The sequence below is a fragment of the Lepisma saccharinum genome, chromosome 15 (genome assembly GCF_977018435.1).
Source record: "Lepisma saccharinum chromosome 15, izLepSacc3.1, whole genome shotgun sequence".
Lineage (NCBI taxonomy): Eukaryota > Metazoa > Arthropoda > Insecta > Zygentoma > Lepismatidae > Lepisma > Lepisma saccharinum.
This window is the reverse complement of record NC_139243.1, coordinates 72,532,973-72,548,998: the sequence shown is the minus strand read 5'-3', so window position 1 is coordinate 72,548,998 and position 16,026 is coordinate 72,532,973. Positions and strand designations below refer to the sequence as shown.

Here is a 16,026-nt window from a genome sequence, read left to right as displayed (position 1 = left end):
GGCATTGTGTGTGTTGCATAAATATACAGGGCTTGTAGAAGTTGCCGTTGAAACTTCCCTATTAAAATACGCTTATCGCCGTAGAGTTAGGCAACACACACAACGCCTCACAGGGAAGCGAGTATTTCAGGTCTCTGTGTCCAATTTTTATTGCCGGTGAGTGTACAGGGAAAACTTTCCTTTACAATATTCCTAGTGTTAGAAAGAAACAATATGGGCAAAAGCACTTAAAACACACAATATAGATTAATGGAGTTGTATTTCTAAAATGTTACGTTGTTCAATAAACACGATTCAGAATCATATGTTTTGGAGTCTGTTTTTTCGAATATACCTAGAATGTATCCAAAAAATGAGGTTCATCCAAGATTTAATATGGACCCTATTGCATGCAAGTACTGAACAGCGTGAAATAAACCAACATTGCTGTTTGTATCCTAAAGAAATATCAATGGTCTCTCATATTGTACTCGTACATAAACGTTCACAGTTTTAGAAATCAAACACCCTTCAAAAAAATAAGTTTGAAACCAATGACACTTAGCAAGGCAAGCAAAAATAAGGAAAGACTGCACGAGAAGTTAAAATAGGAATCTATACGTATTCCATTACTATACTGTATTTTCCTCTGGGATCTTTTTCGCATTTAGCAATTATCCTAGCCTACCAACGTTATACATTTGTCCTACTACGAGTTCACAGAAGAATTCTGTTTTAATATACTTTCCAATGCAGCATTCTTTTACTTCCTTGACAAACATAAAATCTAAACTCTGAAAAACATGCCTCACAACATTTATGAATATGTATATATAAATTTGAGATCTGGATTAACAAAAGTTGCAATTTTTCACGTTGAAGGAGCAATATTCCCGCATAATTCACGTATAATTCCCGAAGCCAATAATTCATGCATAATTCCTGGAATTCAAGGAATTCCCGGTGAGTAGCCACCCTGAGTCACTGCTACTGGTGATGAAGCTTCCTTCTTTGCTTTGTACTTTGGCTAAAAAAAATACTTAAACAATGGCTAGCTATTTAAAAAGCCCACATCCTGTTATGAATGGTTATTTTCTTACAACTCCCTGCTGGAAATTTATACTGTTTTCAGTAGACAAATTCTACTGTTTTCAAATATCTCCTACTGTGTACTGTGAAATCTAATGGAACCCTATTGCAGATTACTGTACAGCTAATGTACTCTGCAGTAGGACTACTGGACTGAAGAAACAATGTGAATAATTATGCATAATACTTGCTACAATATATTATAAAATCATTTATTTATTCCAAGAATAGGCAAATTCATTCTTGACACCATATATTCAGTAATTTTGAGATTTTGAAGTGCATTGGAAAAAAACACTACACGAACTGAATTTCTACTGTTTTTGTAATGAATACTACTGAAGTCAGATATATCTTAATGAATAAGTTACTACAACTCTTTCTTAAGAAATAGCTCAGCCATAAAGCAGCTAGTAGTTTTAATACATTATCATATCAGTTGATTTTCTTTTCAGCTTTGAATTTCCATGGTTATTATTATGTCTGTGTAGTGCAATTGCAGAAAAGAGCCATCTCTTGATCAACATAGTCAACAATGTTTGCTTATTTTGGTTTATCGAGCATTGAGGATCAGGTCTTGTTTAAAATAATTTTTTGATGTTTTCGTGTGAATATATGAAAAACAATATGTCAATTTATGTATAAAACCGTGTGTTTTTCAATTTTCTACAAGTGCATTAACCACAGTGAAGCTACACACTTAAAAACATGTTCCTACACTTAATTTTTTTGTGTGGGCTCATTCCTTAGTAGCAAGTTCCACATCCTTTACCATATATTCATTTTAGTTGTTTATATGATCTCTCCATTGCATTTTCAGTTGTACTGATAAAAAATATTTCATTACTGTTTTTATAAATAAATATGCTGAACACAATAATAAAAGATCTTGGTTGTATAATTATGTTACTGAAAACATAAAGAGTACAGTTCAGCCACAGCCACTTAAGATAGGAAAAACCATTGGACTACCAAAAACAGTAGAAAACATTAGTAGTACATGAATAGATTCTCCCGGGCTATCGACCAGGTGAGTTGTGGAAAATATTCCAAGCTTTTGAGAGCTTTGCCACTCTCATCTTCAGGGTTGAAGTGAGATAGCTCGAGAGAATCTATTCATCATTGATCGCCAGGATAGCTTCAAGTCTTACTATTAGTAGTACAGTTCACCTACTGAAAACAGTAGACACAGTTGGGCTACTGAAAACAGTAGAAAACATTATCAGTACAGTTCAGCTATTGAAAACAGTAGACACAGTTGGGTTACTGAAAACAGTAGCATTACAGTTCACCTACATAAAACAGCATATGTTTCAAAACACCCATTGATCTCTACAGAATTTTCAGTAGGGCTATCAAAAAAGGTTTGCACAGTACCATTGGGAAGGATGGTTGAGATCTCAATTAATAAAATGGTAGCACCATAATTGTAGATATGAAGTGATGATTTGTATAATACAGAGCTCGGGATCCCATCCCAAATGATATATGCACAGAATGACAAGAATTTCCAGAGATTTCTACTCAGAAACACCATTCCCTGTGTGCAAATTGTTTTTAAGTTCTATTTGCTATGCACCCTCTTCACATGTTTAGTAAATATATATATTTATGGGTAAAATACTGGTCACATTTTAAACAATTAAAGGGTTTCTCCTTGTGTGTAATTTCATGTGTCTATTAAGGTGATGTTTTAGGGCACAATCTTTGTTGCAAATTGTACACTTAAAAGGTTTTTCATTTGTGTGTGTCCTCATATGTTTATGAAGCGAGGATTTGTAGGAAAACTCTTTGCTACAAATAGAACAATTAAAAGGTTTCTCTTTTGTGTGTACTGTCATGTGTGTATTAAGATGATATTTTTGGGCAAAATCTTTGTCACAAATTGAACACTTAAAAGGTTTCTCTTTGTTGTGAACCCTCATATGAATTTCAAGGATAGATTTATGGGTAAAAACTTTGTTGCAAATTGAACACCTAAAAGTCCTATCTTTGCTGTGAACAAACACATGACGATTATAACTTCCTCTACAGACAAAACCTTTTCCACAAATTGAACACTTAAAAGGCATTTCTTCAGTGTGATACCTCATATGTAGATTAAGATAATTTTTCCAGGCAAATTCTTTTTTGCAAATTGCACAAGTAAATGGTTTCTCTTTCTTGTGAACCCTCATATGAATATTAAGAGTTGATTTCTGGCTAAAATCTTTGTTGCAAATCGAGCAATTAAAAGGTTTATCTTTGGTGTGAACCCTCATATGATTATTAAGGGTTGATTTCTGGGTAAAATCTTTGTTGCAAATTGAACACTTAAAAGGTTTCTCCTTAGTGTGAATCCTCACTTGCACTCGAAGATCTGCTTTCTGGGAAAAAGCTTTGTCACAAATTGAACAATTAAAAGGTTTATCTTTGGTGTGAACATTCATATGAATATTAAGGGTTGATTTCAGGGTAAAATCTTTGTTGCAATTTGAACAATTAAAAGGTTTATCTTTGGTGTGAATCCTCATATGAATATTAAGGTTTGATTTCCGGGTAAAATCTTTGTTGCAAATTGAACAATTAAAAGGTTTATCTTTGGTGTGAACCCTTCTTTGTGTGTAAAGATTATCTTCAGGAATAAATTTTCTCTTGCAAACTGAGCGATTCAAAAACTTCTCCTTTGCAACGACATTTGAATGAGCAAATAAATTTCCTTCATTGGAGAAAACTTGGTTGAACATTGAAGAGATATGGTGTTTTTTCCTGTTACAGTGCTTGGAACCTTTAATATCTGGCTTGGTTTTGGAGCATTTTGGTGAAGTTTTAGGTTCAAAGTTACCTTTTCTATTGACACATTCGGTATTGTCTTTTGCTTGTTCTTGATCACTTAATTTGCCTGAAGGTACTAGTGTAACTGACCTTGAAATATCTTGGCTCTGTCCTTCCATGTAGTTCTTGTTCAGATATCTGGAGTGAAAAAAAAAAAAAGAATTTGTCACTGAGATTTACATATCACTGAGTAGAACAGACTGTCATTAAGAACATACTTGGAAAAATGTAAATATGCTATTGGTTCAGTAATATTTTTTGTCAGCTTTTCCCAAATTTATTAAGGTCAATCAAATATTATTCTCACTTTTGCAGAAATTCACTTTAGGCTGGCCTTATTGCTTTCTGCATATCAACAGATTGTACATTATTATTGCATTAGAAAGTGAATTAGTTGGGGGATGCTTGGTGAAATTTCAGGATATGCATGTATGGATTGATATCACTTATTAAATGGCGCTACTTGCATACTTTGTAGCAGATACAATATGTGTATGAAAGGATAGGTGCATCAAGGAGCAGAAGAGGGGGGGGGGGGTCAGGTAACCTAGGTCTTCATCTTACACAGCAAAATTCTTATTTGCACAATTTTATGATGGAGATTATCTCATCCTTGTGGCATTTTCAAATAAGAGGATTCATTGTTTGGAATGGTACAGCAGCCTGCATGAATTGTTGGAACTTATGATAACCTAATTCACGACTGGCAAGTATACGTGAATATCAAGATACATACCCAATGAATGTTATAGTGTTATTTAATAAATGCGTCAATAGTACAGCGAAAAATGAATCAAAGTGATGGTCTCGCATTTACTCATGCAAAAGTGTGGAAACTGACAAAATTAATGGATGGGTTCAGCTTCCACATAATCACAGAGAAGTCTTTTGTTCTGAAGTGAAAAGGGGACATAACTAAACAAGGGAGTTGTTATCAATAATAATGGGGAATTGTTGAAGTTCTTGGGTACCTTGAAAATATGTAACCTTGGCACGACGCAATTTAGATACATGTTCCATGTTCCACATAAAAATTCTTGCAACTAAGACAATAACCATTCCCTAATTAGAATCTTACCTACCTCAAAACTATGAAGCACCAATAAGCATTCATTAATTATGATGATTAAATTTTTATTTATATTGTTCAATGTTCATTATTTAAAATTGATCTACTCAGGAGACATTTACTGTGGTAACACATGGTTAAGAAGTATAGATCGACCACAAGGTAAAAAAACCTTGGGACGAAAAGTCCCCGCACAGCTTTCCCTTCTTCCCTCCACCTCGGGCCATAAGGAAGCATGGTCCACTCTCCCCCCTTCCCTACTCGCGGGGTATGGTGCACAGGAGTCGTGGGTCTGCGCAGGTTGTTTTGCTCGTGGTTCCACTATAGTACTGGTTTACAGCATAAATGCGCAATGCATGAACTGTTGATTAACAACTAGCATCTGAAAGCAAAAACCAGAAGGTAATTTTGTAGCTTGTCCTGGACTATTGTATTTGCATACCAGAACATATATACTTAATTGTAAACATGTTATTGGGAATTTCCAAAAATGAACGAATGGTGCAGTGCAGAAATTAATTATTTGTGAAGTGAATTTTCAATTATTGGTATGGCCATAAATTAATCTGTTGAGTGCATGTTGAAATCTTATTAGCCAAACAACATGATGCAAGAGTAGTTACAGTAATCAGATTAAAGTTGAGTCTATAAGATTTTCTATGTTTTTCATTATGCTATTGATTAATAGAAATTATTGTTTGATCATTAACACAACCCTAAAGGCAAAGTGAATTTTGTAACTGGATTATTCTGGTTATATGCCTTCATCGGGATCGTTTAGGGCCCGATCTATGATCAAAGTTATGTCAACTAGGAAACCCGTTACATGCTGGACCATTTGTTATGGATCGACCCATATTGGTTTATTACTAGACATTTAGCATAGGCCATGTGGTTATTCATCAACAGTCACAGACACTTCTGGGTTGTAACGATCCCAATGTAAGTCAATGAAATTGTTACTACCCAGAAGTGTCCATGACTGTACTCTTGAAAATTAAATGTCAAAATGCAGGTTTTCTCTTTCCAAAACAGAAGTCTGGTTGCATTCATTTATTGAAAGGGTGAATGTGTCATTCAGGCTCTTCATGGAAGATGTTAAAATTTCTTTCAGATTAATAAAATATTGTTTGTATCCGTGACCAAATGCATCCTGGTCCTTCAACAACAGCCAATTCTACAAACGTTGAGAGTATTAAATAAATATTTGTATTTTTGTTATATACTTTCTGGCACCTTTGGCCAATTGCATTGATGAGGATGAATGATCATTGGATAAAATCGATGAAGTAACACCTATGACATATCACAATTTGAACCCAAAACCTTTTACATAAAATGACTTGGGTTGATCTCACAACATGTTTGTCCAACAAAGCAGAAAAAGTAATAAATAGTGGGTATGAAGAAAACTAAACAAGAAAATTACATACAAATTACATGCAATTCAATGTTTTATGAACATAGAAGGATGCGTTAGCATTTATTGTTGTAAGAGGTTTGACACACATACTAATTCTTCCATATACATTCCTCACCTTGTGACGAATTTCAGGATCCTTAAATATTTGCCTTAAAAGTATGTTATATTGCGTCCCTAAAATACATCACAAGTTGGGACTTTTGTCCATAGCTGTGTTTCAATTATCAACCTTCATTTGTTTGCATGTAGTTTTCGCAAACATCCAAGGGCTATGATGGTCATGCCTTACTTCCCAGCAATTGCAAGACGAGCAAACTACTCTGTTGTTACAACTACTGGAAGCAACATGACTTAGCTACAGGCACGCATCTACAAGGCCACACACATGCACGACGAAACGAACCTGAGAATGGGGGCAACTGCATTGAAACGCTTCTTTGAGTATTGTGGTATACCTATGTGAAATGAACAGTGCTGTGAGTTTATTTCTACTACGAGTAACAGTTTCAAGATATATGACCATGTTTTGGAAGATGGCACTACGAGATTTTTGTCACGCCCGCAACATTTGTACATACGTCCTGAAGTATTAGATTGGAGTCCCGATACAAGACAGACAGAGAAGACAAGTACCGAAGGTTTCCACCATCCACATCAACTATCTGAGACCTGGGTTCCAGTGTTGCAGAAAAAGGGGGGATGCTATATGAAGACCTGGCTCTATTCCCAAACTCCATCCAATACTCCAATCACTTCTCGGGATCACAAAAAGGGGCGCATCATCAAGAAGGTAAGGTCAAAGTGAAAGTGACACTGAGAATTTTAGCATTGCTGCATTCTACTACACAAAACTGTCAAATTACGTCAGGAGTATTTTTGTGCTCAACACATACAGAAGTTTGAACTAACTCAGAAGTTGCTTTGTGAAAAAAGTATTTGTGCGGCGTTGCCTAATAATGTGTGCTTATTTTGGTTAAACCTGATGCTTGTGTTCGAGTTCGAGCTGGACTCCTTGGAACATTGTTGTTGACTGATCTATTGTTGTTTAAGCAACCTCATCATTTATTTTCATGTCCATTAGTACCGAACTCACCCAAAAGTAGCGCTGCCAGCATTGTTCCTCAAAATTACTACATTTACTGATGTGGAACGTGCTCACTGTGTGTTTTGATTTCGCGACACGCGATCAGCAACTGCAGTACAACATAAGATTCCTACGGAGTATCGAAAGGCACTTCCTAGCAAGTATACAATTTACTCTTGGCACCAAACCTTCGTTGAGACTGGTTGTTCTGTACAACATGGAAAATCAGCAGGACGTTCACAAGTTCCTGAAGCTGCTGTGGAACAACTCAGAGAACGCTTTGCTCGGAGTCCTACGAAATCATCATGACGTGCATCACGTGAGACTGGCATTCCACAACCAACTGTTTGGCGCGTATTATGTAAACGCTTCCTATTGAAGCCATACAAACTAACAATGGTTCAACACATTATGGATGCAGATAAAGTTGCTCGCCAGCAATTTTGTGTGCAAATGTTGGATAGAATTGCAGATAACAAGACATTCCTAGACAATATCATTTTTAGTGATGTTTCACATCAGTGGACAGGTGAACACCCATAACTGCAGAATATGGGGTAGTGAAAAAACCCATGAAACTGTGCAGCGTATTTGTGATAGCCCTAAGGTCAATATTTTTTGTGCCCTTAGCAAACAATAATTGTACGGCTTGTTCTTCTTCCAGGAGGCAAACATAAATGGTATCGGGTATCTGGATATACTACAAAAATTTCTGTGTATCTGCATATGTTACACAATTTTCTAATTCCTCAGTTCGACAAGGATAACCAAGATGTACAAATTTACTATCAGCAAGATGTTGCACCACCTCACTACCACTTAGCAGTCAGGAGATTTTCTTGATACCCGATTCCCAGGTCGGTGGATTGGTCGTACAGGTCCAATTGCATGGGCCCCTCGCTCCCAAGATTTGAACCCGCTAGATGTTTTCTTGTGGGGTTTCATTAAAGATCAGGTTTTGTACAACCTTTACCTGCTGATCTTGCTGAAATGAGACTTCACATTACCGCCGCTGCTGCAGAAGTGATGCCTTACTTACTGGTGAAAGTCTTGAATGAAATTGACTTCAGGTGGGATGTATGCCGCATTACAAATGGTAGCCACATAGACCAAACATGAATGTTGTATGACAAACTTGATGTCTTTTGCTTTGCAATGGCACCTCAACCGACTCTGTAAGTTATCTGAATAAATTTCAATATGCTTTCAAAGTTGTAAATCCTTTTTGAATCACCTATATTTGCTATATGCCAATTTAGTACAAAATAAACATTCGTAAAAATAAGTTTTGATCATTTCTCACATGAAAAATTAAAGACTCATAAATTAAGGTGTCATGCAGTAGCTGTAGATGGGGAAACAGCGTAGATAGTAGAATTGTAGTAAATGCATGATTAAGTGTTGGAATTGCATCACTGTTTTGCTGATTCTGAATTAATTGAATGTTGGATTATGAGTATTCTTGAACATATTACTGTTTTGGGTTACAATATCCCAATTCCTAGTGAAACTCTTAAGAGTCTTGAAGCGGTGCATTAACCGCAAGCCATTGTTTCACAACAAAGTTATTTCTGTTAATGCTAGTTTGGGATTTGACATCCACAACCTCAGTTGCACTCCAATCATACCCTTGCTACCAACTATTACATTATAACCGTAGATTCTTTTCTTAGTTTAGTGCATTAATTTGAATGTTAATCTGGCAAAATTGACATTTGTGTCTCATTATTACTTCCCCCTCTTTCAGACGTCAGAACAGATACTACAACAAATATATCATCAGCATTCAAGATATCCCAATTACATCCATGCCATTAGCATCAGAAAACTCCAGGCAAACAAGTTTACAAGATTACCCAAATAACTATTTATAATATATACATGAATGGGAGAATAATGAAGCTTGATACACCCTATAGTTCTAGAGACTGCAATGATAGTAACATGATGTAAAATAATTTTTGGTTAGTTAGTATCTTGAGATAATTTTCTTGAAATGACACACATTTTAATACACGTGGAAGTGGGGAAAAAAAGGTAGTCAAAATGAAACCAAGAGATAATTTATGATTTCAAGACAAGAAAAGTGATGTATAATAAGCTAAACACAAAAACCCATATTTCAAGTCTATCACATTAAATTTGGAGAATACTGTATTTACGCGTGTATAGTGCACGTGCGTGTATAACGCACACCCTGATTTTTCATGGGTAAAAGTTACAAAAAATTATATCTTGTATATAATGTGCAGTACAATCCACTTTCAAGAAATAGCTTTTTTAGTTGTAGGTCGTAGAGCTGTTGCTATGCTGATCAAGAGTGAATAACATCATATCTATTCAATGAGTTGCTGTTGCTATGTGGACCAAGAGGAGAATATCCTCTTGTGTAAACAATAAGTCTCCAACCCATGCCACCTCCCCCCTCTCCCTCCACTGTGTTTAGCATCCAAAGCTTTCACTCTTTAACCACCTTATTGATTCTGTAATAGTAGAAACCGAGATCAAAATTACGTTATGGATTTGCAGTGCTCAGGAAGTTATTCCCTATTATTTCTCGCCCAACAAATACTGCTGATATGCATCCCATGTGACGGAAGGTCCCGCCAGAGTTGCCTGGCTTTCCTTGGTGTCACAGAACATTACATTACAAAGTGAAAAAATCGTGTGAAATGGCCTTCAAACTTTTATACGTGGTTTTGCTCATTACTTCTCTCATTTTTCTAAAATAACTTCAAAATATATACTTTTTCCGTGACTAATGTAACATTTATTAACAGCACAAGATTTCTTTCATTAAGGAATTTACACACTCCATATATATATTATTATTTGGCCAGTAATACACTTTAATTATTGTTTTCTTTTTCCTTATGTTTTCTTTCATCCAAAGCACCATAGGAATTAGACAGATTGATCACCGCTATTTACATATCACTGATAAAGGCATATAATTTTATTTGTATGGTTGACAAAACACAAATATTTGCAGAATACTTACAAAAGAGAATACTCAGAATTGACATTTTGAATTGTGTTTCTCATAAGGGACATAGCTACAGACGAGCCGAGTCTTCTTATTGGAATTTCCAGAAAAATAATGTTACATGATGTCTGTATTTCCCTCATGCTAAACAGTGGAGACTTCCATCAGGATCTTGGTTATGATTAGTAAATGACAAATATATTTTGTATTTAATTTCTATTATCATTGTAATAACATTGTTTGAACATGAATAGGCATTTCTTTTAATGGATACCACTGCACAGTTAAATATTCAGAAAGTGAATGATTGGTAAATTCTTGGAAAATCTTAGCATAAAATGTTAACAACCGCATTGTATAAGTGTATGTATATTTGTTATTTACTGTTGGCTTTGATTTCTTTTTGCATAATCAGGAGAATGAAGCCTGCAACCTTCTGTAATGAGATCATTTGTCACTCAACCATCAACGTGGCATTGTGTAGTTACCAATACTGAAGGGGCTGTATATATTGAATGGAAATTCTCTCCATTCTGGGAATTACGTGAAGTTCATTTTCAACAATTCATCATTTGCTCACATTGTTGCAAACTTATCTAGTTCTAGAGACTGCAGTGATAGTAACATGATGCAAAATAATTTTTCGTTAGTTAGTATCTTGAGATGGATGCAAATAGCTGGCAGTCCCGATGCACACACACATTTTAATAAACGTGGAAGTGAAAAGAAAAAACGTAGTCAAACTGAAACCAAAAGATGATTTACGATTTCAAGACCAGAAAAGTGATGTATAATAAGCTAAACACAAAAACACATATTTCAAATCTATCACAATAAATTTGGAGAATACCCATGTGATGGTCAGTTTGTTATAATCCTGACACATTCTTATGGAAAAATAGTGAATGTAAAAGTTACAAAGGCTAAGTATTTATAATCTCAAAGTCCCTGTGACTAACATAATTGAATTTCTTGATGCATATGTGAAATTAATTCACATTGGCAACATTAACAGTGGTGCTATCATTGAACTGATGAAACACCGTAAATTTTCAAGTGATATCCTAGTTCTTCTGTAACTACCATGTAAAGAGAAAAACTTTGTGTAAGGCAGGTTGCTTACACAATCGCCAACATCTTGCTTGACATGCATTTGTATCTTATACATATTAGGTGAAACTTCTTGTAGATAAGTGTCTTCCAGGTATCATGCAGGCCTCAGGTAATGACTCAACTCTGTTCATTTTTTTATAATTACTTTTAAAAGGTGTTTCCAGGTGGTAGTTGATTACATTTTATTACTTATTTATTATTATATTTTAGAGAGTTTGAACATCCAAAGTCATAATTCTGTATTAAGTTTCAGTATTTTTCCGCTATGGACAGGAACACCACACTTACATTTCCCTACTACAACAGGTAGCGCTGTGGAATAGCAGACGACATGAACACAGACAAACAGTTACCAACAGGGCACCTAGCGGCAGCTGGAGAACTACAAACAATAAAAGCACGCCACACAACAGGACAACAAGTTCCAACGAGGATGGTGGCAGTAGCCGCTCAAATTAATAGAACAAAAAAACAGATTTGCAGATAAAGTGAGTACTAGTTTCTCTGTATTTATCTACTACCGTGTTTCTCATTTCCCAGTTATGAATAAATAATTTACATGACAATATTGTGAGTTTTGTTAAGGATAGTACCGCATGTCTGAATAATCAGATGATTGTGAAATGTGCAGATTCTCTGGGTACATAAAAAATTCTATACAGTTGAATTAACAAAATTGCTGTGTGAAGACAGAATTTAAGACAGGTTTGAAATCTATCGATGACATGTGTGGCTCTGATTGCATAATTTATTATTATTCTTTGGATTTGTTCAACTTTTCCTTAATATCTTTAATTGATATGGCAAGTTAGTAAGTTATTATAAGACAACATAAATTCTCTCTCTCTCTCACACACACACACACAAACAAACAAACTTCTTCTAGTATGTAACATTTTCTACTGGGCCAGGCTTTGCACAGTGGTCCAAGTGAATTACCATTAACTAGAAGTTGTGAAAATAGATTCAGTACACTTGTGGTTCAAGAACAGGAAGCTACTACTGGAATATAAGAATCCTAGAATTGAAAACTACCTGTGGTTATAAGAGGAGAGTCATCTTCTGATGACGTGATCTATTTTAATTTGTAATACAGGGTGTCCCACGAACGGTGCAACTGGGAATTAAGAGTGGTGTTACTTTGTAACCGAAACCTGTACATACATAAGTCATACACCAAATGTTAGCCCTGTCCAAGTAGATATTTTTAAACATAGAAACAACAAACGGGGTGCAGTGTTGTTCATGCAGTGTTGCCAAATGTAAGTGAAAGTGTAAATTTATTTTTCCACAAAGCATGGAAAATTGCATGTCAAACATTCGAACGGAAATTTGGACGTCAATTTCCACCTTGGGTAGGTGGACTATTTCGCCATCTATAGTTCAGAGAAGAAAACCGATCGTTTTCGCGTATAGCCAATCCTGAAATGCCTCGTAAAGGCGTACCAGTCCAAATGGGTGTTTTAAAAAAAATTATGAGGTACAGTGGTTCGTAGGGGAAGATTAGAATTGTTCTGTGAAATGAAGTACTCTTTGGAAGAGAGGGTGTTCATTGTGGAACATTATTTTTGTTCCAAATCGTACACTAGCGTAAAAACTGTGTTTCGCGAGAAATATCCGAATAACAATGTTCCAGAAAATTCGACGATATATCAACTTGTTTCCAGATTTCGTGAAACAGGATCAGTTAATGACAAACCCTACCACAGACAACCACCAGTTTTGACACAAGGTGTGCTGCAGGATGTGGAGCAGAGAATATCACTATCTCCCAGGAAATCTGTTCGTAAACTTGCTGCACAGTCAGGTGTATCAAAAACAACAACTCACCGAGCGTTAAAACAATTGCACCTACGTGCATATAAGGTACAGGCTGTGCAAGAACCGAAGGAAGCAGACAAAGGTGCACGTGTAAGATACTGCCAGTGGTTTAGAAATTTTATTAGAGACAATGGTGTGAATATTTTGGATAAGGTTTTTTTCACGGATGAAGCATGGTTCCACTGAAATTGATATGTCAACAGTCAAAATTCTCGACACTGGTTAAGTAACAATCCCAATTTGTTACATGAACAATCACTTCATCCACAAAAGATCGGTGTGTGGTGCGCGATTTCGCGGAGAAAAATAATCGGTCCATTCCTTTTCAACACAACAGTTGACGGAATAGTTTATCGTGACCTTATCACACAGTTTATTTCTCTGTTGGAACGTGATGAATGTGATTGTTGGTTTCAACAAGACTCCGCAACATGTCACACGTCTAATGAAACTTTAGACATGTTGGCAGAGTTTTTTGGCGATCACATTATAAGCAAAAACTTATGGCCCAGTCGCTCCCCGGATCTGACATCTCCAGATTTTTTTCTGTGGGGTTATTTGAAACAAACAGTTTACATTAATAACCCAAGAACACTTGATGATCTAAAAATAAACATTTGCACAGCCATTAACAATATAAACTAATCAACCTTGCATAAAGTTGCTTCCAACATTATAAAACATGTTGATGAATGCCTCAGGGAAAATGGTTGTCATTTTCAACATCTTTTGTAAAGCTACACTGCCTGTTACGCGCATTGCATGGTTGCCAGGAGTAGGTAAGTAACATTTTTTTCACCATAATTTTCATTTTCTTTTTTTCCTGTTTCCAGTATTTCCATGTCATGGACCATCACTAAACACACCTTTTGTTGCCTTCAAACATCAACAGTGTTGCCACTGTACCTCATAATTTTTTTAAAACACCCATTTGGACCGGTACGCCTTTACGAGGCATTTCAGGATTGGCTATACGCGGAAACGATCGGTTTTCTTCTCTGAACTATAGATGGCGAAATAGTCCACCTACCCAAGGTGGAAATTGACGTCCAAATTTCCGTTCGAATGTTTGACATGCAATTTTCCATGCTTTGTGGAAAAATAAATTTACACTTTCACTTACATTTGGCAACACTGCATGAACAACACTGCACCCCGTTTGTTGTTTCTATGTTTAAAAATATCTACTTGGACAGGGCTAACATTTGGTGTATGACTTATGTATGTACAGGTTTCGGTTACAAAGTAACACCACTCTTAAATCCCAGTTGCACTGTTCGTGGGACAACCTGTAGCATAGACTTTTTCATCCAGTCAGCTATGTCTTTATAAACCTGATGTACTTCAAAGATCTAATTTTGAAGTGATCTTATGTAGTGTTGCATTCTTAATATGCCATAACTCAAGTTTGTGAATAGAATAACAAAACAACAAACAACCAGAAGTTAAGAATGTTAGCATAATGTCTCAAGCTTCAATATTAATTAATTCTTGCATTTTTAATAAAATGTAAAATGCTGTACATGATATTTTTTCCAAGAAAACTGCTTGTTGGTATTTAACACCTTCATCAATCATTCAGCAAAACATAATCTTCATATAACCAGGCTCTGGAATCCATGAAGAGTTGCTTATTCTGAAGGAGTTCATGAAAACTAAATCACATGTTGAAGTTACCCTTCAGTCAGTGCTAGACCACAAAATCCAGGTAATGAGTATCCATATTCAAATCATCTCATATTCATTTTGGATACAACAGATAACCTGAATATCCTGATAATACGGATAGTACAGCTGATGGAAGATTTGTATAGTGGAACCACCAGCATATGAACCTGCGCAGACCTGCGACTCCTGTTCACCACACTTCCGCAAGGAGACGAGGAGCAGAGGGGAGCATGCTTCCTTGTGAACGGAGATGAACAGATCGAGGGCGGAAGCGTTTTAGCAGAAGGTTATTTTCTTTATGGTCCCTCTATAAGGAATTTGTACAGTGATATACGAATATGATAAATAAAATATTGGATAGCGTGTAAAACAGATAAATGGCAAAACTGCCCAGATAATGAACACATTTGATTATCCGGATAATCCAGACAATTCAGACTTCTGAATAATTGGTATATCTTCAAATCAGAATATCTGATGTTTCGATATTTGAAATCCAGATAAAAAATTTCCAACATCCGGATAACATTTTATCGTGATTTGGCTATCTGTATTCCAGATCGCACTAGTATGTTGTAGTAGGTGGATGCAAACAAATACATAGTGTGAGTGAGTGTGACTTGCACTTTGAGCAATGAAAAATAAATGTGTGACAGGTAGAATTTCTAAATTTATTAAAACGAACTATGGCAGAAGTCCATAATTTACAGGGTGTATTATTCAAATGTTATACTATAGAATGCACATAGTATGTGACTGTAAAATCATGTGCACAAATCCATAGAAGAAGTATAAAAATCAAAATTGCAAACCTACTAAGGAATACAATCAGCAAAATAATCTTATACAGTTATTTTTAGTGTTTATTATTTTATTTTATCTGCGATGTTTCATTCTGGTTTCCGAGAACTTTCTGAAGCTACACTAAGAGATACATACAAAAACAGAATCTCACTTGGCTAGTCACTTTACACTTCTCT

At 35.7% G+C, this 16,026-nt stretch overlaps 1 protein-coding gene across 1 annotated transcript in view; it reads right to left on the bottom strand.

The window, feature by feature from the left end:
- Positions 1 to 3,977: 3,977 nt before the first annotated feature.
- LOC145999740 (uncharacterized) overlaps positions 3,978 to 16,026 on the bottom strand; it is a 105,761-nt gene continuing 93,712 nt past the window's right edge. The window contains exon 6 of the mRNA XM_083137024.1: positions 3,978 to 4,020. Within this exon, the coding sequence (XP_082993150.1) occupies positions 4,013 to 4,020 (8 nt within the window). The 3' untranslated portion in view covers positions 3,978 to 4,012. The remainder of the gene's footprint in view (positions 4,021 to 16,026) is intronic.